The sequence below is a fragment of the Octopus sinensis genome, linkage group LG3 (assembly GCF_006345805.1).
Source record: "Octopus sinensis linkage group LG3, ASM634580v1, whole genome shotgun sequence".
Classification (NCBI taxonomy): domain Eukaryota; kingdom Metazoa; phylum Mollusca; class Cephalopoda; order Octopoda; family Octopodidae; genus Octopus; species Octopus sinensis.
In genome coordinates, this window is record NC_042999.1 from 141576062 (window position 1) to 141601428 (window position 25367).

The 25367-nt window shown below is 35.2% G+C and overlaps 1 protein-coding gene across 2 annotated transcripts in view; it reads left to right on the plus strand.

Annotated features, from left to right (window-relative positions):
* Positions 1 to 25367, plus strand: part of LOC115209545 (aldehyde dehydrogenase family 3 member B1-like) — a 37664-nt gene that overhangs the window by 5492 nt on the left and 6805 nt on the right. For both annotated transcript variants that reach the window (XM_036501434.1, XM_036501435.1), the window contains exons 2-10: positions 2819 to 2962; positions 5163 to 5258; positions 6090 to 6225; positions 12423 to 12508; positions 13845 to 14008; positions 17573 to 17699; positions 21744 to 21847; positions 23171 to 23297; positions 23873 to 23943. In XM_036501434.1, the coding sequence (XP_036357327.1) occupies positions 2819 to 2962; positions 5163 to 5258; positions 6090 to 6225; positions 12423 to 12508; positions 13845 to 14008; positions 17573 to 17699; positions 21744 to 21847; positions 23171 to 23297; positions 23873 to 23943 (1055 nt within the window). The remainder of the gene's footprint in view (positions 1 to 2818; positions 2963 to 5162; positions 5259 to 6089; positions 6226 to 12422; positions 12509 to 13844; positions 14009 to 17572; positions 17700 to 21743; positions 21848 to 23170; positions 23298 to 23872; positions 23944 to 25367) is intronic.

Below are 25367 nucleotides of genomic sequence, written 5' to 3' on the forward strand. Positions count from 1 at the left end.
ATACTTAAGGTTCTTTACCTTCACTGCTGTTGAAGTCTTCATCATCATTGCTACTTTTGCATTCTGACTTAGAACTCAGGTGTATGTTCTTCAAGGTTTCCTGGTGGTGATGGGACTGGTATGTCTGGTTTATGGGTGACAGGTCACAATGCAGATGGGCGATTTAGACAAACACTGCTTTTCCCAGTCTTTAAATTGTGTCCCTGCACCTTACATGAGCAAAAGTAGCAATCATCACTGACTTTTAGGCTCCCTCCATATCATTGGAACCCCAACATGAAAAGACTTCTTTGTACATTTTGCCCATTGTCTTAGTTCTTCAACGCAAATTGAGAAGGCCATATAAGAAGCACACTTCTTATCTTGGTCTTTTAATTTTACACCAAAGTAGGCATAAGATTCATTGAAAAATTTGGTCATGTTTCTCAGGTGTTTTTTAGTTACAAACTTATTACAAATGTAACAAAAGTTATCTAGGCTTGATTCACATCCTCTAGAAGACAGCCTTACTTCAAATGATGTAGAGATCTGTAAGTAAAGGGGAAGGGGACAATTTTTAACAGCGTATATTTGGTTTACCATCAAAATGTATTCATAATATTAAAAAAATATAACATATAATACAGAATGTATGTAAAATATATACACTGACAAAGGCATGAAAAAATAACTGTAATATATAAAAAGATACGTTTTAACCTAAGCAATATGACCTTTGTAAAATGCATCTTTCTCTCCTCATTTCTTGTTGATGTCTGAAAATACAGTGATGCAGGCATCTCTCTGTATAGCTGAATAAGTTCAAACATTGCCAGATTCTGATTTTTCAAAATCACACCAATTACTTATTCTGTTATAGTCTTTTTAAATAGGGCAATTAATAGTAATGATAGAAGACAATAGTCAAATTTGGGCATAATGGTAAAATTGATTTTGTGAAGAAACTGTATGTGATGGGATAATTTCTTTGTGATTTTTGAAATCAGCAAGTAAAATTGATCATATTATTGATGTCTTTGTTTACCAGAGTTTTATTCCCTGTATCATTTCTAAGTTAAGTGAAGCTTTATTTTGTTTTCAGTTGGGTGTTTTAAGTGCAGAAACAAGACAAGTTTTCTTCAGAGTGATGATATGAATCCACAGGTTTTTGCCACATAAAAAATGGAATGAATAGTGTAGTGTAGTGTCTTTGCTGAGTGAACTCAAACATTGGTAACTCTGAAATGCCTTTGTTCTTGCAAGAATTTACCTCAGGTTAAAAAGGCCTTAATTTCTTTATAACCTGATGAATGCGTTTTCTACAATGGCAGCTATTATTTTGCTGTGCATGTTGCTGAAGAAGATTCTGGAAAATACTGGATCCAGAACCCATCTGTGCTTCATACTTTTAAAGATAGGAAGTGTAACTGAAAATGTCCTATTGTGTTTCAAAGGCTCTTTTTTTAACCCTAATGAATAAAAATGTAAATATCTTCATGAGGTCTCTACCAAGCCATCAAGGAAGTCTCTATGAAATCATTTAGTTTAATAGAAATAATAGACAAATTCCCTTGAGTCATATGCTATATCTGAATGACACATTGGAGAATGTAGTCCTAGTCATACAAAAATGTAGGATGGTCATAGCTGGGATGCCTTGTTTTATCAGAACTGATTCAGGTTAAACAACTGCAACAACCCTTGTGAAGTTGGGGAAGAAACTTAAGGTTATCCCAGTTTGCCTTAATTTCTCTTCATAGTATTGAAAGCTTTGTTAAATCAATAAATACTGCATATAGAAATAGAAATTATACTCATGTATCATTCCTAAAAGGTATGTACATACAAAAATTCATAAATCAACATCATTTTGAGAGATTATTATATAGTATGTCAATGGAAGTGATATTAATATTGTCATATAGAAAGCAGATGTCTATTCCCAATAAAACTGATTTAGCCAATTCATCTATCTGCATTTGATAAAATAAATACCAAGCATGTGCTGGGGCAATTCAGCCAATAGAATTTTTTATCTTGTGGTTGTGTAAGGTATAAATATGTTAATTAATATGCCTTCTGCTTTAAAAAAGTGAACCTTTTGCCTATGAAGCAGATATTATTTCTTTCATTTCAAAGGTGGTGAGCTGTCAGAATCATCAGTACAGTGGGCAAAATGCTTAATAGCATTACTTCTGGCTCTTTATGTTCTGAGTTCAAATGCTATTATAGTTGACTGCTTTTTATGCTTTCAGAGTTGATAATATAAGTACCAGTTGAGTACTGGGGTCAATGTAATCAACTTTCCCCTCTCCTCAAAATTGCTAGCCTTGTGCCAAAATTAGAAAGAATTATTTCTTACAATTTTGGAATGTGGTGAGCAGAAGGGGAAAATGCTAAAGCCTTGAAAAAAAAATGCAATACAGTATTTTTTCTGACTCTTTACATTCTGAATTCAAATCCTGCCAAAATCAGGATTTGAAGTTTTCTTTCATTCTTTCAGGGTTGCTAAAATGAAATATCAATCAAACACTGAGATCAATAGTATCCCCTCAAAATTATTGGCCTAGTAGCTGATGTAAAAAGCATTATTCTTTCATTATAGTTTTTGTCAGACAGCTCAATCAACTCTGTAGGGGAAACCTGTGACACAAGAATAACTAGCCAATATTTTTAACAATAATTATCCTATTTTTATTATGAAATATATCATATGGTCCCATGGTTTAAGATTTAAAATATGAGGAGTTTACTGAATGACATTTGTTTGTTTTGACAAAGTTGATAAACTTATAGTAGATCCCACTTTGACTCATATTTTCTCTCTCTTATATTGTAGCAAGTTTTCAACCTTAGGCGGTCTTTCCAGAGTGGAATTACCAAGCATATAGACTGGCGCCATAAGCAACTGAAGGCCATGCTATTAATGTTTGAGGAGAATAGAATTCTTTTCGTTGAAGCTCTGAAAAATGACTTGTATAAAGTAAGTATCAAGAATATGAATACCAGATTCCCCACAAGTAAAGCAGCATTTAAATATCAATATAACGTTAAAAATAAATTTTTAAAAATAAAATAACTACTTCAGGAATACTCATACTTTTTATTTTAGGATGTTTTAGATTTTTATTATGTTTTACATACTTGACGTATGTGTGTCTTTGTGTGTGTGTGTGTGCACGCACATGCGTGTGCTGTGTATAGAAACAGTATTAAGTTAAAACACCCATTGTATCATACTTAATGTAAATACATCATCGAAAGGTAAATTTACTGCCGTATTCATTTAGAGATAACATCTGTTATGGACTTGTATTTAAAAACACAATAGCTACTAGATGTAAACATTTTTAAACATAGCACATCCATAACAGATGTTACCTCTAGATAAATACTGCAGTAAATTTGCCTTCTAATGATGTATTCACATTAAGTATGATACATAAATGGATATATATATTTATATAATAAGAAAATAGAGAGGTAATTAATAAATTATTATTTATTAATTAAAAAATTGACAAACATCCCTTCCAGCTGTTTCAATACAAGACCTTCAGGAAAATTCATTAATAAAATTAAAAATTATTTGAAAGTCGAATCTCATCAGAGGTAGTTTAAGATATACAAAATAGGTGTTCAATTCTTGCATGTTGAGTAAACGACTATAGTTACCTTGCAGTTGAGTATTAACTGTATTGTTCAACATTCTATGTATAGGTAACTAACCAGTACTTTCATAGGATTTTGCTATATATATATTTATGGCTGATGCCAGCTCCACCTTGACTGGCTTCCATGCCGGGGGGCAAGTAAAAAGTACCAATCAATCATGGCCGCTGCCGGCCTGTGCTGGTGGCACATAAAAAGCACCCACTACACACATGGAGTGGTTGGCGTTAAAAAGGGCATCCAGCTATAGAAACACTGCCAGATCAGACTGGAGCCTAGTGCAGCCTCCTGGCTTCCCAGACACCGGTTGAACTGTCCAACCCATGCTAGCATGGAAAACGGACGTTAAATGACGACGACGACGACGACGACGACGATGATGATGATGATGATGATGATGATGATGATGATGAGGATGATGATGATGATACACACACACACACATAACCATTTACTTTATTTTGTGCAAAAGCCTCATAGTTTGCTTTTAAAAGCTCCAATGCTTCTTGTCAGTTACCACATGTTAATTCCATCTCCCAGGGTAATCCAACGGCATGGGTATACGTGGAACTCCTTTCTGTTTAGAATTTCCATCCTTGTGTCATTATTGTTATATATATATGAATGGTGCTGTGACACTGAATGACTAGACTAACTTAATTCTACTTAATGACTAGACTGCTTAATTCTGTTCTATATTTAAGAAATGTTGTGTTAACAACAAACAAGATGAGGACAAATATCCGTCAAATGTAAATAATGTAAATATTGTAAATAATTTACTTAATTCTGTTTTCAAATCTCAGCTATTGTTTTGTATCTCTGATACACAACCCTGTTTACTGCTGCAATCCTTGTTGAGGATACATTTTACTTACAGTTTACAATCAAATTGTCAGAAGTAGTGAGACATTTGGCTGTAAAATCATTGCTCTAACAATTTTGATATTCATTCCACCCATGCTACTATAAAACAAAAAAAAAAATTAAAATTTGTTTTAGCCTTGTTTTATATGGCTTGGCTGAATTTTCAAATGTCAATATTTACATGAATTGTTCAAAAACATTTTACTTGCCTTTTCTTTTTATTTGAGAGAAAAATACATTTTTTGTGGGCCTTCTAAGCTTAGAAGAACAGAATTTTAAAATTTGAAATTTAGTATATTGAAGAAGACACAAAAGAACCAACTCATTGGAGTACAGTCCCTATGATCAAGAAATTTCAGCCTGCTTTGATACTGTCATGTGTTTCTAATGAAAACAGATTCAACATTTATTTGTGTAAAGAGTTCATTACTATAAGTACTTAAAGCACTGTAAAACTGGTAAGTCTTGAATAAATTTTCAGAGCTAAGTTCAACTCTCTCTTCTTTGGAGCACTTCAGAAATCAGTACCAGAGATGGTGATGCTAGTGGTGGTGCTGGTATCAGTGATGAAGATGTTAATGTCAATAATGACATAATGATAATTACTGTGGATTTTGTTTTAACTTCTTTCTCCTCCCAACCAGGACCCATTTGAAAGTCTTTTGATGGAAATTGACTTCATTTGTAATGAAATTATCTACACTTTGAACAACTTTGAATCATGGGTATCACCTGTAAAGGTAAGACTTCCATATTTTTTCTTTCGTGATTTTTTAGTTTTTTTAATGGTAAATATTCTTTCATGAATCCTAGTTGTTATGATTGTTGTTGATTAACCATTGTAACTCCTGCTCCAGCAGACCATCAGGCACTACTACCTGAAACGCAAAAGTGTCTTACATTTCCCTATACTGGCAATTTTTACTTCACTCATGAATGGGATCACTGTTGTATTCCTTAAAATGCGATATTTCTTGCTCACATGAGGTTGCAATATTATGGTTACATTCCATCCAGTTTCAGTAAATAATTATTACATAAATATAATTACTAATAATACTATATAATTATAATGATCAAAAATAATTCGTTGAAATAAAAGTACTAAATATTTTGTGTATAAGTATTTAGATATAGAAGTAATGAGAATAAGAATAATGGAAATAGAACTTATAAGAATAGGAATATCGTGGTTGATTATAAAGAATTATAATTTTTATATTTTTGGCTATTTTGTTATTGTTGATTTTGAGTAGAATGGTTAAAATTTGTTATTATTATACAGGACCTTTGCAAATTTTTAAATATGAATATGCTTAGATCAATATAAAATATAGATTTTCCAATGCCCCTCTTTCCCCTTCCCCACCTTCTACTTACTCTTCATCCCCCATCTTCTTTTTCCTCTCCTCTCTGGAACACAAGTATCTATGTACTCCTCTTCCATGGACCTACAATTTGTAAATTAACTATACTGTCACCACCAACCCTAACTTTTCTTGTATATCTTATTTATTCTGTTGACACAATTCCTCCACCAAAAGCTAACAAATTATTTTATTATTTTAAAGGTCTCCAAAGATTTCCCTAATCTTGCTGATGACTGTTTTATCAAGAAAGAACCATTTGGTGTGATCTTGGTGATTGCACCATGGAATTACCCAATTCAATTACTTTTCTCTCCCTTAATTGGAATATTAGCTGCAGGTAGGTTTCACATTCACCATATTACTCCTTAAAATTTTACCTACATGCTTACACATGTATGTATATATGTATGTATGTATGTATGTATGCATGCATGCATGCATGTATGTATGTAAATATGTATGTATGTATGTATGTATGTATGTATGTATGTATGTATGTATGTATGTATGTATATGCATGTATGTGTATATATATATGTGTGTGTGTATGTATGTGTGTATGCATGTATGTATATGTGTATATGTGTATGTATGCATGTATATATGTATGTATGCATACATTTGTCATAATCACCACTATCATCATCATCATCGTCATCATTTAGAATCCAAGTTCCATGCTGGATCTTGACAGGATCTGACAAGTCCAAAGACGGACACTGTGCTCCTTTATCTGCATTGAGACATTTTCTACGGCTAGATGTCCTTCATAACACCAATCATTTCACAACATGTACTGGATGTTTTTTTTGGAGCACTAGTGAGCACTAGTGAGGTTGCCATGCATCTGACAACACTAAAATCCCCTTCAACTAAATGAGGATACACTAGAGATAGAGGTTAAAATGTGAGAAAAGGGGCCAGAAATAAGTTTCTTGCTGTGGAGTAGATGCATAGCTATTTGCATTATAAAAGAGGGTAGGAGTGATTGGAGTGGAGTTGGAAAGAGACAAAGATAGTGGTAATGAAAGGCAGGAAATATATCTCCTACCAAGCAACAAACTACAAGGTCTTATTAATTCAGTCTAGCACCTTATCAATTCAACTTCATGTCTTATCAACTCATCTATTTTGGAAGTGCAAAAAATGTAGAATGCTATTTTGTAAGTGTGTATGTGTGTGTGTTCATGTGTGTGTATGTGCATGTGTGTGTGTGTGTGTGTGTGTGTGTGTGTGTGTGTGCATGCACACACATACACACAAACATGTATTTATTTTTCTGTCTACCAATTTCACTCACAAGTCAATGACCACTTCAAGACTATAGAAGACATTTACCTTAAAACACTTTGCTGCCACATACCCAAACCTGTACCATAAAAGTCATATAAATATATATATATATATATATATTTCAAAAATGAGTTTACAGGGATATATTATCCTAGTGGTGACCATGCTTCCTCTTAAGTCAGTTTCAGATGCTAGCTAACCACAATGGTCCAAATAAGTTGCTAGGCTCTGGTAACTTTTCTCGCCGAGTAAATCTGAGTGTCCTCTTTCAATTCAAGATGGTCCTGTTTAAATTTGACAAGAAACATAGAGGATGACTTTGCAACATATACCGGAATAGTAAAATGTGAGTGTGAAAAGTTCAAATTAAAAGAACTGACAATGAATATGTTTAAGTGCCTGATATTTGTTGAAGGACTAACAGCACAACAGGATTTGGAAACTCACACAAGGATATTGACTAAGCTAGAACAGAACCAGGATATTAGGATATTACTCTTCAACAGATATCAGAAGACTGCCAACAGAAAATAAGTCTTACACATGACAATTAGAGAATACAGGAATGTGATATATCAAACGTACAGGCTATAAGGCCAAAGAAAAACATTAGAAAGTGGAAAGTGGATCTGTGCACAAGATGTAGTCAAATACATGACCAGTATGATTGTCCATTCAAAAATCTTAAATGTTCAGGTGTGGTTTTCAAGGTCACAAAAGTTCTCATTGTCGCACAAAAATAGGAAAGAATCCAAAAATAATGCATACAGGAAACATAATTAAAATGTATACAGTGTATCTGAAAATGATAAGTATAACAAAATGCATAGAAAGTTTGTAAACATAAAAATAAATGGAACAAACCTCAGATTATAGCTCAATACTGGGAGTGATATAACTGCATCAAAAACTTAGAGTGTGTTAGATAAACTGGTACTGAGTAAAACTACAAAACTGCAAGAGGTGTTTCGGGAAAATAATTATTGTTTAGAGGTGAAGTCAACTGCAATGTGACTTTCCGAGGTAGAACAATAAAAGCAAAGGCTCATGTGCTAAATAATACCAATAACCTATTTGGAATGAATTGGATGGAGAAATTTGATCTCTGGGATTTACCCGTTGACCACTATTGCAAAAATGTAATAGGCACAGGCACAAGTTCTAACACCAACTCAGACAAACTGCAAAAAGAATTAAACAAAGTATTCCCAGATACGTTTTCAGACAAACTAGGTGCATGTTAGAAAACAAAAGCAAAATTTGAGATAAAAGAGAATGCAGTACCAATTTTTAAACCAAAAAGAAATGTGCCATATGCAGTGTCAGAACAAATAAACTTAGAGTTAGAGACATCAGAAAAAATTGGAATTATCCAAAAAGTGGAATATTTTAAATGGGTATCACCAATCGTGTACGTTATAAGAAAAAGAATAATAAAATCAGAGTGTGTGCTGATTTTTCCACTGGGCTAAATGAATGTCTTAAAACAGTAAATGTTAGCGGACTGTGAATTCGCAATTGCATATCTTGATGACATATTGATTACGAGTCAATCAATAATTATGCATGTACAGCATGTAAAAATGGTATTTAAAAAACTAAGTGAATATGGATTCAAACTGAGCACAGATAAATGAGATTTCTTTTTGCCTAAAATTAGATATTTGGGGCAGATCATAGATAGAAAGGGTCAGCGTCTAGATCTTACTAGAGCATCAAAGATTAAAAATATGTCCCCACCATTCATTCCACTCTTTGTTCTTTCGTTCCCCCTCTCTCACATTTCCTGGCCTTCTCTTCATGCTCACTTTCCCTCTTTCACTTCACTGTGTCTCTTTCATTTTTCTCTCACCCTCTCCTTAATTCTTCTATCCCTGTGCCTCTACCTCTCTACCTCTACCAGTGTTTGGCCAGGCCTGACCTTTCTTTCTTGGTTGGACTACTGTCTGTGCAATATCTATATTCCTTCCTGTACTTATTAAATCTTATGTCCCTGCCGTAAGGCTTTACTTCCACACACGCCAGCTTAATTTAATTCATCCTTAGTCGAAAGACACCTGTTGTTATGTCCTGTTATTTATATTTGTGTAACATTTCTGTTTTTCTTTTTGCGTCCTTTATATATTCGCTACTTTCTTCCAAGGAATGTAATGCTCTTAGCTTATTTTTCCTTGGGGCTGGCCAGATTGGAGCAATCTTGAGTATAACCAGCCAAAATTGCAAAGATAATCTGGAACTTGACTGAGGATAGAAAATATCCAAATGATCCGTCTTTGTTTTCCTTGTATCACCTGTCTGGATATTTTGTTTTCCTTTTTTTTGTTTCACCTAGCTGTCTGGATGTTTTGCATTCTTGTCCCATTTTTGTATTTTTTATATATAAAATATAGCAGCGTACGTACACTATGGTCTCTCTCTCTCTATATATATATATATATGTATATATATTGACATGTATCATTCATTCTTAATACTGTCCCTCTCCACCTACATTTTCCGTTGATCACCCTCTGTGCCACCAAATTTATACCTTATTCTCCACCACATGCACCTCTCACTTTCACCATGCACTGTATTTGCCTCTCCCTTCACACTCTTGCAACCTACCTAACTGCACATCATCTCTCTTTCTCTCATCCTTTCCCTGTCTAATGCATAATTAATATTCTACTGTCTTCACCCCTCTCTGTACTGTCATCACCTACTCCTCCTACCTACTCCAACTACCTGCTCTCCCCACCTACCCCCATTCATATTTCATTTGTCACCCTACCCACCTTTTGTTCACCATTTACTGCATCCACATCTCAACTCTACCAAATTTCTACAACCATTACCTACTCTTCCTACAATCCTTCATGCATATATTTATCATCACTCAATGCTTTCTTTTTCATTGTTATATCCCACTCCAATCTCTGACCATCCCTCACTCTCCCCATACATTCTTGCAACTCTACTCACCCATACTTCTTGTTCTATTGTTCACACTCACTTCTATTTACATCATATCTTGAGTATCCACCCTGACAGGGCATCACCATTAAGGTGAGACAGTGTCACGTGACAACTTGCTGGGGCTGCCTGCTGGAGCCTAGGCGGCAGGTATTTAAAGGGAAAAATTTGACAAGTCAGTCAGTCACCGGCTGACACTCGCTGACAATACATCGAAGAGGCCAGGGAACAGAAGAAAGAAGACATGCACCCAACACCAGAGCTGAAGACACCTCCGAAAAGGGGGGCCCCACCATGTCAAAACAGTAGGGGAGTAGGGGCCGAAACCGGACATGGTTCCTCCAGATGATGTCTTGAGCTAACTGGATCCTATAAAGGAGCTGTTGTGGTAGCAGACCACGAAACACGGTTGTAATTCCTTCATCTTTTTCCAGCTCCACCCTAGCCACTCCCACACTCTCTTTTATAATGTCAGCAACCATGTAGCTCCTCTACAGCAAGAAACCAATACTGGCCCCTTCTTTTATACTTTTACCTCTCATTCCCTAGTATAATGCCACCTCCCTCTCTACTGTAGTCCTTCTCAGTCAAAGAGAATCTTAGTCTGGTGAGCCACATGACAGCTTCACTAGTACTGGTGCCATGAACAAAGCATCAGTCCACTCTATAAATGGTTGGCATTAGGAAGGGTGTAGGAAGCAGTAGAAGCCATGCCAAAGCAGACAGTGGGGCTCAATGCACTGGTCAGATCTTGTCAAACCATTCAACACATGCGAGCATGGAAGATGAACAGCAAATAATGGTGTTGATGAGGGTGATGATGATGACGATGATTGGGAGAAAGAGGGGGTGGTGGAGGTGGAGAAGTAGGAGGGGGAGAGAAATGGGTGGAAGAGGAAGGGGAGATGAAGAGGAGGAGGAGGAGGGGGAGGGAGAGGAGGGGGAGAGGAGGAGGGAGAGGAGGAGGAAGAGAAGGAGAGGAGGAGAAGGAGGGGAAAAGGAGGGGAGGAGGAGAGAATGATGATGATGAAGAGCAGAGTATACATTCACATACATACATAAATGTATGTGTATGTGTGTGTAAGTATAAGTGAACAGATCATTTAGATTACTACTTTATTAGGTTTTAGCTAATAAACAAAGTATTTATTTAAAAATCTATATAAATATAAATACTAATTATAGCTGAAACAAATTGATTACTCTCTTATTAGCCTTAGATTACAAATGATTTTACGTAAGAATTGATGTAAATGTACACATACATAATAAATACACACATATAATAAACATTGCATTTAATTAATATTACTGAAGATTAGCAGAATCTTCAGACCATAATTAAATGCCATTCAGCATTTAGTTATGGTCTGTTATATCCTTAGTTCAAATTCTGCAATGATGAACCTTGCCTTTAATCTTTCCAGAACAATAAAATAGGATACCAGTCAATATAACTGACTATGCCTTCATTCAACATGTGTGACATGCGCCTTTGTTAGGAATTAATATTTGGTAAATGAACATAAAATATTTTATATAAATATCTACTATAATAATACTCTTGTGTTTTCTCTGTCACAACATATGAATGAGAAAGGAAGGGGTGATAGATGAATAAGGAAGGAAGGGGTGAAAAAAAATCAAACAGCTTTTCAACTCTGAGTGTGTGTGTAAAAATGGAGGTATGTGAATGTGTGTGTGTGTGTGTGTGTGTGCGCAATGGAAGTGGGGTGGTGGTATAATAATACTCTTGTACTCTTGTGTTTTCTCTGTCACAACATATGAATGAGAAAGGAAGGGGTGATAGATGAATAAGGAAGGAAGGGGTGAAAAAAAATCAAACAGCTTTTCAACTCTGAGTGTGTGTGTAAAAATGGAGGTATGTGAATGTGTGTGTGTGTGTGTGTGTGTGTGCGCAATGGAAGTGGGGTGGTGGTATAATAATACTCTTGTACTCTTGTGTTTTTTCCGTCACAACATATGAATGAGAAAGGAAGGGGTAATAGATGAATAAGGAAGGAAGGGGTGATGGCAAAAAGTGAATGTTTGTAAGTGTGAGTGAACATTCAACACTGAAAAGAAAAATCAAATAGTGTTTCAACTCTGTGCGAGTATATATGTGTATGTGTATAAGGGAAGTATGTGAATGTTTGTATGTGTGATTATTATGTACCTATTTTATATATAAAATATTACAATTAGTCGTCATTTTTGATGGCATGGAGTTAGCTAGTTTATATATAAAATGTGTGATGTTTGATCAATTTCTTGTCTTTTCTCTAGGAAACTGTGCAATGTTAAAACCATCAGAATTTGCTCCACAAACAAGTCAACTGATAGAAACCCTTATACCTAGATATATGGACACAGTAAGTCAGTTTTAAAGTTTACTACTTATTTTATTGACTTCGAGCAGTAAAGTGGATGCTATCAGGTATTGCACCCAGATAGAAAAGAACTCAAGAGGTTTTGGCTGACATTCTACCAATTCCATACCTCACCATATTTAGTATTTTGAATAAGATTAGAAAATGTTGACTCACAAAAGTTTCCTCAATTTTACAATGATTGCAATTCTTGGATCAAGATCTGTTCTTACATTACATTTGTCCAATTATGTAGAACTGAACAAAACCAGCAACGGAATTTCCATGTTGTTCTACAACCTGTTAGAAATAGCAGCCAAATTTCCCTCAAATCACATCCTGCCATCTTAAAAAAGATAGGAAATAATAGGAAAGTGTTGGCCTAGATGTACAAAAAGATGAGATAGTTATAATTGAAATGTCTTTATCATTAGGTTTGTTCTGAGGTGGATAGCTGGCAGAATCCTTAGCACACCAAGCAAAATGCTTAGGAGTATTTTGTATGTCTCAATGTTCTGAGTTCCAGCTTCAGTGAGGTTGACTTTGCCTTTCATTCTTTTGTGCTCAGTAAAATCAAGTACCAGCTGAGCACTGAGGTTGATGTAATTGACTTACCTACCTCCACTGAAATTGCTGACTTTTTTCCAAAATTTGAAACCAGTGTCAGTTTATTCAATGAGAGTTGTCCTAGGGTTAAACAATGACATACCACTACATTAGAGTCTTTGACCATCACTGACTTATATTTCATTGACCACCACAGACCTCAAGATTACAGAAATTTAACCACTAAATTATACTACACCACAGTTCCTTGATCACAGCTGACCATTACTAAGCAATATTAAACAGTCTCTGAAGATAAACATTTCAAAGTCTATACAACATTGACCACTACAGAAAACTAACAATACAATGAACCAGCTAGGGAGCTTCTATGCAGCCACTCAACTTACTAAACATAACAGTCAAATCTCCCTCTGATCACACCCTATCATCTTCTAAAGACAATATCCATCTGAAGAAGGATACATTAGACAATATATGCACTGATATAACAAAATAGGATGGTCAGAGTTGGAATACATTTGATCATAAGTCTGCTTGGCCAGGGCTGACATGGGTCTAAATAACAATAGCTACATGACATTCCAGTGACCAGGACACTCTCCTAACCACACTGACCTCTGATTTAACCGTACATACTAGACAGGTCCTTTACTTAGTTTAAAGAATGACTGGTTGGTCCTGTTGCCTCTTCTATATCAATGATAATTAAAACAATATCTGTTGCTTTATATAAAGCTGGTTCATATATTTCTTTTCTTCCTTCCTTTAGGAATGTATATGTGTGTATCCTGGAGGTACTGAAGAGCTCACAGACCTACTGGATCAGAGATTTGATCATATCTTCTTTGCTGGAAGTTCAAGCTTTGGTCGGGCTGTTATGGCTGCTGCATCAAAATTCCTCACACCTGTTACCTTACAGCTGAGTAGCAAATGGTATACATAAAATTCATTTTGTTTTTCTACAGATACACATATACATGCTAACAGACACCCTAACATCAATAAGCACCTTTGCACACAACCATGCATGCACACACACACACACACACATGCATACATACATACAAGCTTGAATATCAGTCGTGTGGTATTGTTTATCACAAGCAAATGAACAAATAGCTACTATTCCCCATCAACAAAGAGTGAAAAATAAAATAGAAAGGATGTTTGGAGATAGTGAGAACTGAACAATTGAATGCAAATTACTTGCCCTCAAACAAGAATTAAAAGCTTTCAGTGAAAATTGCTGGCATCAGAAGAGAGAAAAAAATTATTGAGACATTCATTTCTAACCAGCCTGTGATATGAGGAATTCTGTCAATAAATGTCATTTTCTCAGGAAAATATAGCTTTATTTTGGAGAAAAGTCTAGAATGAGAAAAAGGACTTCAACCATGATGCAAGATAGCTAGAAGAAATATAAAAATCTATTATCTTTGTATAATGTCCAAAGCATACAGTACCAGTAGTGATACTCATGAGACAGTGATATGAAAACATCGTGAAGAAACTTGATTGCTGGATATTGCAGCAAAATAATTGGCCTTCTGAGTGGGGGATCTTAAAGACTTTTACCAGCGAGCTTTCAGTAGGGATATAAATAATCTAAGCTGATTTATGCTTGCAGAATCAAAATGGATACCTCAAAATAAAGTTGCTCACATAGGGAAAAACTATTACCCAAATACATATAAGAATCTAATGTATGTAATGTACACAGTTTCTCTGAATCTATTCCTGCAGAATTACTGTAATAGTAGCAATATCATTACAGTGAACTAGCAGCTGGGAAGAAAAGAGTCTGGAGATGTGCAGAACAACTTTTAATTAACAAAACTGTAGTATCAGAGGTGTGGTAGCATAGAAGGAATTTGGTCATAATCTGGCTGGATTAATCTGATTTGGATTAAAAGAAAGTTTCTACTTCAACTCTCTCCCTGAAGCCATCACTCTTGATGACTTCAATGCTCATAACTGATCAGGGCCCTTTTCCTCATTCCAAACTGACACCACTATCCTAAGGCAAATGTTCAGGGGCCCAATATATTCTGTGGATGTGCATGTAAGGGCTCCACTATACTCTACCACACCATCAACCTTTTTTAGCTGCTGTCTTCTGACCACCTTCCCAGCTTCCCCACACTCTTTCTCACCTTTCTTTCTCTTCTCTTTCTCTATTTCCCTTTCTCCATGTCTCCTGTTCCTTTCTTTTTCTTTTCTAGCTCTACTGAAAGCTTTAATGTCTGTGTGCATGCATGTGTGTGTGTGCATGTGTGTGTGTGTGTGTGTGTGTGTGTGTGTGTGTGTGTGTGTGTGTGTGTGTGTGTGTGTGTATGTGCACGGACTTGCAGTTTATAGCTTTTTCTGTCTATTCATGATTGTCCCATCTTCTTGCCACCAGACTGGTGAGTCTTTAACCATTAACCAGCACTTCTCTGTTTAAGGAATTGACAGCATACCAGAGAAACTTCAGATTAACAGGCTACTAGCAATCAACCCAAAAAGTAAAGCATCCTGGAAATAGGGGCATTTGCAACAAAGGCCTCACTTTCCAGGTTCTCGAAAAGTGTACAGAACTTTTTGCTGGATGCTATATCAGCACTGAAAATCCAGATGTACCATCTTCACGTCTACTGACACCAAATTCCATAACATCTGTTGAATTTACTCTTGCAATTCTGCCATACAGTCTTAACCATATATGCAACTATTCCTCCCCTAATCTTGATGGTGTTACTTATTATCTGATTTTCATTTGAAGCAGACTCTTTCTACTGCATCACTTTTTCTACTTTTCCAGTTCTGTTTTGATAACTGTGTTACCCCTGAACAGTAGAAATCTACCAGTGTTATTCTCCTGTATATACTTTCAGTTATATCTTGGAGAACTATTGTAAAGACAAGGACTGAACACTGATAAATCCATGCTTGCAAGCTAAATTCCTCATTGAACTCAATCTTCACTCACATTTTACTGATTGCACCAGTTGTATGGATTTTGTAAAACTAGTCATCTACCTGTAGATTCCTTAGTGGCTCCTGGATCACAGAGTAAGGGACTCTGCCAAAGGTCTTCTTGAAGTTGATAAATATTAAGTATAGGAATTCCTAGCTAAGTACTTTTCCTGCACAAAGCCAGACGTCTCATCCAGGCTAATCCAATTCTTAATCAATTTTGCAATAACTCTTTCAATAACTTTCATAACCTATTCTAGTAATTTTATGCCTCTGTTGTTGCCTCTCTCTAATGCATCTCTTTTACCCTTGTAGTAGTTAACAATGATATTATTATACTTGTAATTGGGTATTACACAATCTTGTGTCCTTTGACTGACTTTTCAAATGACAATCACATACTCTACCTTACCAAACATTTAAGTATCTTAGTGACTCTCCTTGAGTATCAACTGCTTGCCTTGTTTTCATATCTTTAATCTTCCTATTTATATATGCATATATACTCCACACATACATGCATATGTGTGTGTGTACACATGTTTGTGTGTGTGCATGTATGTGCTTTGTCTGTCTGTATGTATGTATATGGTCTCTTTCTCTATTTGAATCCTTCCTATAAAAAGGGTAACAAAGAAACAAAGTTCTATCGTGGAATTTAGATAACAAAAGGGAAAATTTACATGCTGGATTGTATAAAATTGATGCTACTCATGTAGCTTCAGCTTTAGACCAGATTCCTCTTCAGTCTTGGCTCACTTTGTAATTGAATCTAGACTACAAGTTATGCCTGATGTGCAGATGTCCATTCCAATTTAAAAGTTTCTACACACATTCTTGGCCACAACACATTGGCTGAAATTACTAAAATAAAAGCACACATGCGTCCATCTAATCTCCAGATAGACTTCTTATTTAACTAAGATTATAGAGTTTCATTATGACACAATTCTTATGATGTAGTTAACTCTATTAAACGTTAGCTATGAAGTATTTTCTAACTCTGAGATGGATCATTCCTTCATATTTTATTTATATTTTTATTGATTACATCAAAGGGGGAAGTGAAAAAGACCTATGACTTTCTTTAAAGCTTCTAAGGCTAATAGAAGAAAGGTGAAAGGTTATCTTCAAGCTAGAGATCTGACCCAAATCTTTAGAATGGAATGTATTTTCTTAAAGGTGCCTAAGGAACAGGTGGTTGTGTTAAATCAAGAGACACTTTAAATCTACTACTCAAGTCATTGATGTCCTTCCACACAACCTCTGTCTACCAAATATCACTCACAAAGTTTGGATGATCTGAAGCTATGATAAAATACATTTGCCCAATGTACTGCACAATGGATTTGAACCTAAAACTACATAGTTGTAAAGTAAACTTCTTACCTACACTGCCCTGCTCACACCCATATTGTTACTGTTTATTTAGTTATAAATACTCTAGGCCTGGTCATACAATGTTTTCCAAAACCATTCATAAATCATTAAGAGATCACTTTATATAGACAACTAATAGATTTACTGGGTTCTTCCTTCTAGCCCTGTTTATGTGGATGAAAACTGTAACTTAGAAGTTGTAGCACAAAGGATCATTTGGGGAAAACTTATCAATGTTGGACAAAACTGTGTTGCTCCAGACTACGTCATATGTAACTTTGAGATCCAGGTAAGGTGTACTTTGTACTTTCAGAAGCACACACACACACACACACACACACACACACACACACACATTTTCCAAGATCTCTTATCACCACCACTACAATAATTGTCATCACCAACATCAAAACCATCTTCACTATCTTTATGCACTGCTTTGTCCTTTATACATTACCAGAAGTTGAAGCTTTTAGTGGTGATCCAAATCCAGTAGACACACAACACTCCATTTTAATTTATCAACAATGTCTGTTACAGAAGTCTTCATCAATATCATAGCCACATCATACAACCAAGGCAGCAAACTAGCAGAGTTATTAGAGCATTGGATACAGCACTTCATGGTATTTGTTCCAACTCTCTAAGTTCAAATCTCTTTTATCCTTTGGGGGTCAATGAAAGTATCAATCCAGAGTACAGGATTGGTGAAACTATAAGAGAGTCAGGTAAAATGACATATATTATCTATTCTAGCTCCTTGACCTGCAACAGCTCTGGTGCCAAGTTATATCAGGACAAGCTTTTGGTTTGAATAAATATTAGTGGACTTTCCTGGGTCATTACCTTGAAAATCCCACCAAATTCCTTAACAACTGTTGAATCCACTCCTGCAATACTGCAATGTCACCTGAAGCATTTACACAACTATGCCTCCCCTGATGGTGTTACTTATCTGCTTCTTAAATGTGGTAGGCTATTTCTGCTGCACCAGTTTTTGCTACTTTTCCATTTAATAACTACGTTTCCTCTGAAAAGTGGAAAATTGCCAATGTTATTCTCCTGCTTCAAAAAAGCAATTGTATATCAACTGTTAATCATAGTCCAGTTAATCTCACTACCTGTATTGCCGATAGATGAAGTCCTATGTCAGAGAGACACTCTGGAACTTCTAAAGCTCTCATAAAATTATTCAACCCTCACAGCTTGGATCTATTTCTCACTTCAGCTGTTATGGCCAACTTATTGAATTTCTTGCAAGCCTGTTTCTGGATGTTTCAAGCCCTTAACTTCTTGCTTCCCAAACGGTCATGGTGAAAATTTCTGCAATGGGCAGGAAGGCTAATCTTTATGTATGGTTGTCTCTCAAATCCGAGATTCCCGGTTCTGCAACTTCCAAATGTTTGTATTGCACTTACTCCATCAAATCAACACTACCTGTACAGTGTCCACAGAGCAACATGAAATGAAGTTGTAGGAAGGCACAAAGAAGCCAGCACCATTTTGAAATAGCGAGATCTCACCTGCAACCATTGCCATATGTGAGACAAAAACGAAATCTCGCCTGCAACCATTATTTAAGGAAAAGACAAGAACATTTTCCCTCTGATTCTTCTCATGCTGACCGCCGAGCAATACCTCATAGCTAGGAGCTCACAGTGGACTTTTGTCCTGCTGTGATACCACATGCATTGTCTCCAGAGGTTATTGAACAGCATGTGTATAGGAGAGAAGGCTAACTATGCACTGCTGTGAAGATGGTTACTGAAAGCAAACCCCTTGTATGAAGCACATGTGAATAAACGGTTATTGAATTTACTCCGCCTGAGAACTTCATTCTTCGTATTTTCAGATCCTTGAATCAACAGAATAATTATAATGGAAGAAGATAACCCAAAAGTATCGTAAAAATCTTCCTTCCATTATAAAGTGTTTTGGTGAAGAACACAGCGCACTGCCTGGTCCGGGCATCAAACCCACGATCTCACGATCGTGAGTGCAACACCCTAACCAATAGGCCATGCAGCCTCTCGCTAGTTGTTATAACTGGCTGAAGTTCTCCACTCTCAATCGAAAAGAGAGAGTTACGGAACTAGAACGATAACCTACACCTTATGCTATGACATCTGATATGCCACAGGGATCCATTCTTGGTTCTCTATTCTCTTGGTTGCATATTATTAATATTGTGTTAAATATTCAGACAATATTAAGCTATGCCTTGGGATGAAAAGATAATATAGAGCTTTCTTGCCATCTGATCTGGACACAATGCAACAATGGATTGTTGACTTACAACTCAAGTTGGCTGTAGACACGTGAACCATTATACATTTTGAAAAGAAACCAGAATTACTCTAAAATAATACATTAAAATTAAAACTGATTGTAACAGTTACGCGTACACAAGGATAGAATGAAAAGCAATATAAGGGAGATAATCTAGGAAAAGATTTACTTCCCTTGAATTGTTTGCAGTGATAATGGTTTGCCTTGTCAATATTCAGGTTTTATATATTATTCCGGAAAGGAAGAATAAATAAATAAATAAAACTTTCAGTCTTTGTTGAGTTACCATTAAGTACGTACTATGGGATAGTAATAGAGCTTACTCCGACTAAATACCACGATGGTTCTGATTTCTGATATAACGATTAGAGATTTCTAAAATGCCTATGGATCTGCGTTGTGTGTACATTGTCTTCTGCTCTGTAAATTACTTAGATGGGCTATAAAATACTTCAGAGGATGATAACACAAAAGATTTCACATGGGTAACACTAAACATACTACTTTCTTTGAAATACTTGATCTGTTCTTATCTCCAGCTCCTGTGTATGAGAGACAAATTACAATAATCCCTTGACTTTCATGGATGTTGTGTTCCAAAACCCTCCCCAATAGATGAAAATCCGTGAAGTAGCAACAGTACCGTACTGTATAATTTTTTAATATTTTTTATAATTTCTTTAAAATTATTTTATTATGCAAAACAACACCATGGAAGAATCAGCATAAGCTTAAATAATAAACCATGAGAGATGAACTGCATTAGGTGAACCAGTATAGGTGAATTGTGATATGGTGAAGGAATACTGTACTTTCCTATGGAAACAATTAGACTCAGCATTGCAAACCAACAAATTACTTGTCAATTTTACAGTGCTACTGTTGCTGCAACAGGGTACTATACAACTCTGTGGTAACTAATAAAAGCTAAATGGTGTCAGCTATTGCATTCATCTGCACAAGTTCACAACTGCATGTATCAAAAAGGTAATATTATACAGTGTCCTTAAGCATGAACATGCAACAGGATCCCCAAGCTCACAACAAATACTGAGCTTCATTAATAATGAGGGTCTCTTCTTATCCTCAACATTTCAAGAACTACTTCACAATAACAGTCCTTTCTTTTTTGGGACCACAGAACAATGCAGATCCCAACAACCACTAAACTTTTACAAAGACCATGTGAGATCTACAGTGAAATATGTTCTCACATTTGAGATGGGGCTGCTATTGCGCATGTAGTTACTGTGCACTGCATCCAGAAAAGGGCCACTATAAGATTGGCATGAAGTCATTCACCAATCTTTGACATCCACACTTTGTCTCCTCTTATCACCCATATTGAGTCCCTCATTAGGCCCAATACTAACTACTCAGACAATTCTTCTATTCCAGAACATCTTCTCCTTGAAAATTCCATTCTTAGCTATGTTTTTCATGCATTGTTCAAGAGGAAAATTAAACTTTGGGGCATTACTAGTTTCCTACCAAATTATTGTAAACTAAATAAATAGATAGATAAATAAATAAATAATCCCAAGAGGATGGAAGAAAAGGTAAGAAGAAACGTTTGTAAATGAATGTACTAATATTAGTTGTTATGTAAATTTATATATAAAAACAGCTAAACATTAAATTTAAGGATTGCTTAATACTTTCAGAAGAGTACCATATTTTCACACGAAAAATGTTGTCAATGACTCTAAATTTTGGCTTACTAGCCATCATCAGATAATTTAATGGCTGTTAGTAAGTTGAAACTCCAAAGTTACTGTCAACTATTTCCTTGTAAAAATTTATATAAATGAATAAAATATTTGAAAGAATTGCAGGAACAAAAAAAAAAATCTTGTCAAAATATAATTCAAATGTTCTTCCATTGTAGGAAGAAAATATTTTCAGTATTTCAAAATAGTTTAAAAAGAAATGTAATGTCACTGAGTCCATTAATATCCATCTTATTTTAATGAATGAAAGAATTGTTTTTTAAATAATTTAAGAATGTTGAATTAATTTCTTTTATCTATTTCCTTAAAATCAGGACCTTTTGTTTGAAAGAATGCAAATGGCAATTCAAAAATTTTATGGTAATGAAATCAATGGCTCAGAGTTTTATGGGAAAATTGCCAATGAACAACAATATCAGTAAGTAAAGATTCATTCATTCATTGATATAAACAGTCACTTGATAGAGTAGTAACTGATTTAATTTAAACATTCATTCATTCATATATATATACTCTTTTACTTGTTTCAGTCATTTGACTGTGGCCATACTGGAGCATTGCCTTTAGTTGAGCATATCGACCCCCAGGACTTATTCTTTGTAAGCCTAGTACTTATTCTATCAGTCTCATTTGCCAGACCGCTAAGTTACGGGGATGTAAACACACCAGCATCGGTTGTCAAGCGATGTTGGGGGGAGAGAATTATATGTGTGTATGTGTGTGTATGTGGGGGGGGGGGAGAATTCACAAAAAAACAAAAGACGAAGACAGGTGTAGACAACAAACAGATGTATTAGTTTAACACTCAGGAAGTGAAAAAGTCTTTAATGTTTCGAGCCTACGCTCTTTCACAGAAAGGAACACAGAAAGAAACAAAGAGAGAAAATAAAGAATGTGTAGTGGCTAGCGATCTATCATGGTGAATGTATATATATATATATATATATATTATATATATATATATATATATATATATATTATATATATATATACATATATATATATACATATATATATATATAATATATATATATATATATATATATATATATATATATATATATATTATATATATATATATATATCATCATCATCATCATCATCATCATTTAGCATCTGTTGTCCATTCTGGCATGGGTTGGATGGTGTGACCAGAGCTGGCTAGCTGGGGGAGTCCAGTCTGATTTAGCATGGTTTCTATGGCTAGATGCCCTTCCTAATGCCAACCACTTTACAGAGTGTACTGGATGCTGTATACATGTATATTTATGCAGTAAGAGAGAAAGTGAGAGAGACAGAGAGAGACAGAGAGGGAGAGAGAGAGAAGAACATATCTAGTGTGAGATACAGAAACTAAAGCACAGTTGAAGTTGTGGGAAGCAATGAAGAAGGGTGATAGCAGTGGGTTTAAGTGAGGATGAAAGTGAAGCTGGTAAAATCATGGCAACAGTGGCTATACTGTAAAAAAGAAACAAAGAAAGAGTGACAGACAATAACTAAATAATTACTGAGTGGAGATTTGGTGTATATAAAATTATCTTGTTATTTATCAAGCAAGCATCCTAAACATAAATTTTCATCCAACTGATTCATGGTCGTCAATGAAGGTGGATAAAGGGTTCATCTAAATAAAAATATCAGATGAATTTCAAAACAATTTTTTTATTTTCTTGGCCCTTTATGAAAAAGGGAAAATTGTAATGCATAAATGACTGATGTTTAGTTAACTTCTTTCATCCAGACGGCTCAAAAACCTTTTGATGCGCCAACAACCAACTTATGGAGGCCGGGTTGATGATACGCAACAACTTATAACACCTGGATTAATTATAAATGCAAAGCCAGGAGATCCATTTATGGAAGAAGAGGTAACATTATATATTTTGATGTTTAAGATAAAAATATTTTTACATATTCTTTTCTACTCTAGGCACAAAGCCCGTAATTTGGGGGGAGAAGGCTAGTTGATTAGATTGATTCCAGTACACAACTGGCACTTAACTCATCGACCCCAAAAGGATGAAAGGCAAAGTCGACCTTGGTGGAATTTGAACTCAGAGCATAAAGACAGATGAAATACCGCAAAGCATTTCGCCCGGTGTGCTAACGTTTCTGCCAGCTTGCTGCATTTTTTACATATTTTTACAATATCTTTACATATTGCAAGAGTACTTTGCCTTACACCTCCCTTGGTGTATATATGTGTGTGTATGTATGAATAAATAGATTCATATAGATATATGTCCTTGTCTACTTGTGTGTGTGTGGTGGAGAGAAAGAGAGAGAAAGGGGAGAGAGGGGGAAAAAGAGAAAGAGGGAGGGGAGAGAGAGCAATATAAGTAACATATTTTTCTTTTGTTGTGAATAAATAATATTTATTTTTCCCTTATATATTTGTTTTTAAATCTTAAAATTAAGCAAGTTAACTTTACTCATTTATTAGATTTTTGGTCCAATACTTCCAATTGTGCCAGTGAGAAGTGCTGATGAAGCAATTGATCTCATCAACAGTTAGTAAGTAATTCATAAAAACACAAGTTATTTTCTGCAAAACTTCACAGATTTTACTTGACATCCTTAATTTATTCTCATGTTAGAAAGAATGTTCTCTTGCTTTTTTGAACCCACTTCTTGTAGTAGTCACCAGTTTCCAAATGAAGAATTGATCATTTGTATTCTATCACTAATTTGCAATGAGTCTTTGTCAAAGTTACTTAACATATCATATCTGATACTGCCTAAATGTAAATACATGATGCTGGTTATGCAAAGTCACTACTGTACTATATAAGGATACTGTATAAGTAACCTATGTTTCATTATTTTGCATTGTTCAGTTCAGGTCTCCAACTTCAAAAGTCTTTTCTCTGTTTCCAAGTAAATTGTGAAAACTATTTTATCAGTCTATCAATACTGTGAGATAAGAGTCTTGACAGCTGAGTTTGATAAGGATCAGCTTATCCCACAAGGTTCTCCCTTGTTTTATTTGTCTTTAAAACACATGACCCTCAACAGCAGAGTTCCCTTAACTCTAAATAGGCACTGTAGAGTAGTATAGTCCACTGTTCTAGACAGAGCCTGCACTGTACACCCTTGTGTCAATTTGAATGGTGAATTCAATTTCTTCTGTAGGAATGTAATGGGAAACCACTTCAGTATATTTCTTGTTTGAATCACTACATGATAACTAACTCTTCAATGATATTCCATGATCCACTTGTCAAATCAATCATGCCATTTTGCAGTGAGACACTATAGTTGGAGAAGAAACTGAAAGTTTTGTCCAAATTACTTGAAATAAAAGAATGTGACGTGCTCACAGCATCACTTTTAAACTCTTCATTCATTTTCTTTAGCTGCCCCAGGCTTTGAAATTAGATATCTTGGCAGTTGGTAGTGTATACTGTATGGCCAACTAGTTTATATCCTTCAGGGTCAGCTAGCTGGATATTTTGCTATAGTTGTTTAACAACTTTTATTTCAAATTTACATTTTGGATTATATCCCTTCAAAATCTATTAGCCATTGGTCTTTGACTATGGTTCTTGGATGTTTTGAATTTGTACTTAAAGCCTTTGTTAAAATACAAGTTTGGCATTGGTAGTTTAAACTCCTTAGGAGGTTGAGAGATTGGATTTCAAGGAGAAACAATTTAGCTTAAAGGTGGAAATAGTGAAATTAAAATTGAAAATGAGGGACATAATTGTAATGTTGAAGAGTTTACATTTAAGGGACTGAGATAAGTACTGGGGTTTGAGAATAGAAAGGAGGAGTTTAAATATTAACCCAAGTAATGAGATTCTGTTAATACATACATATACAGGGGTTGGACAAAATAATGGAAACACCTAGCATCATAGCATCATAATTTTGAAATATCTATAAAACCATCAAAAGCTTGTTTATTTTTATGTTTTTTTGTATTTATTATTAGTATT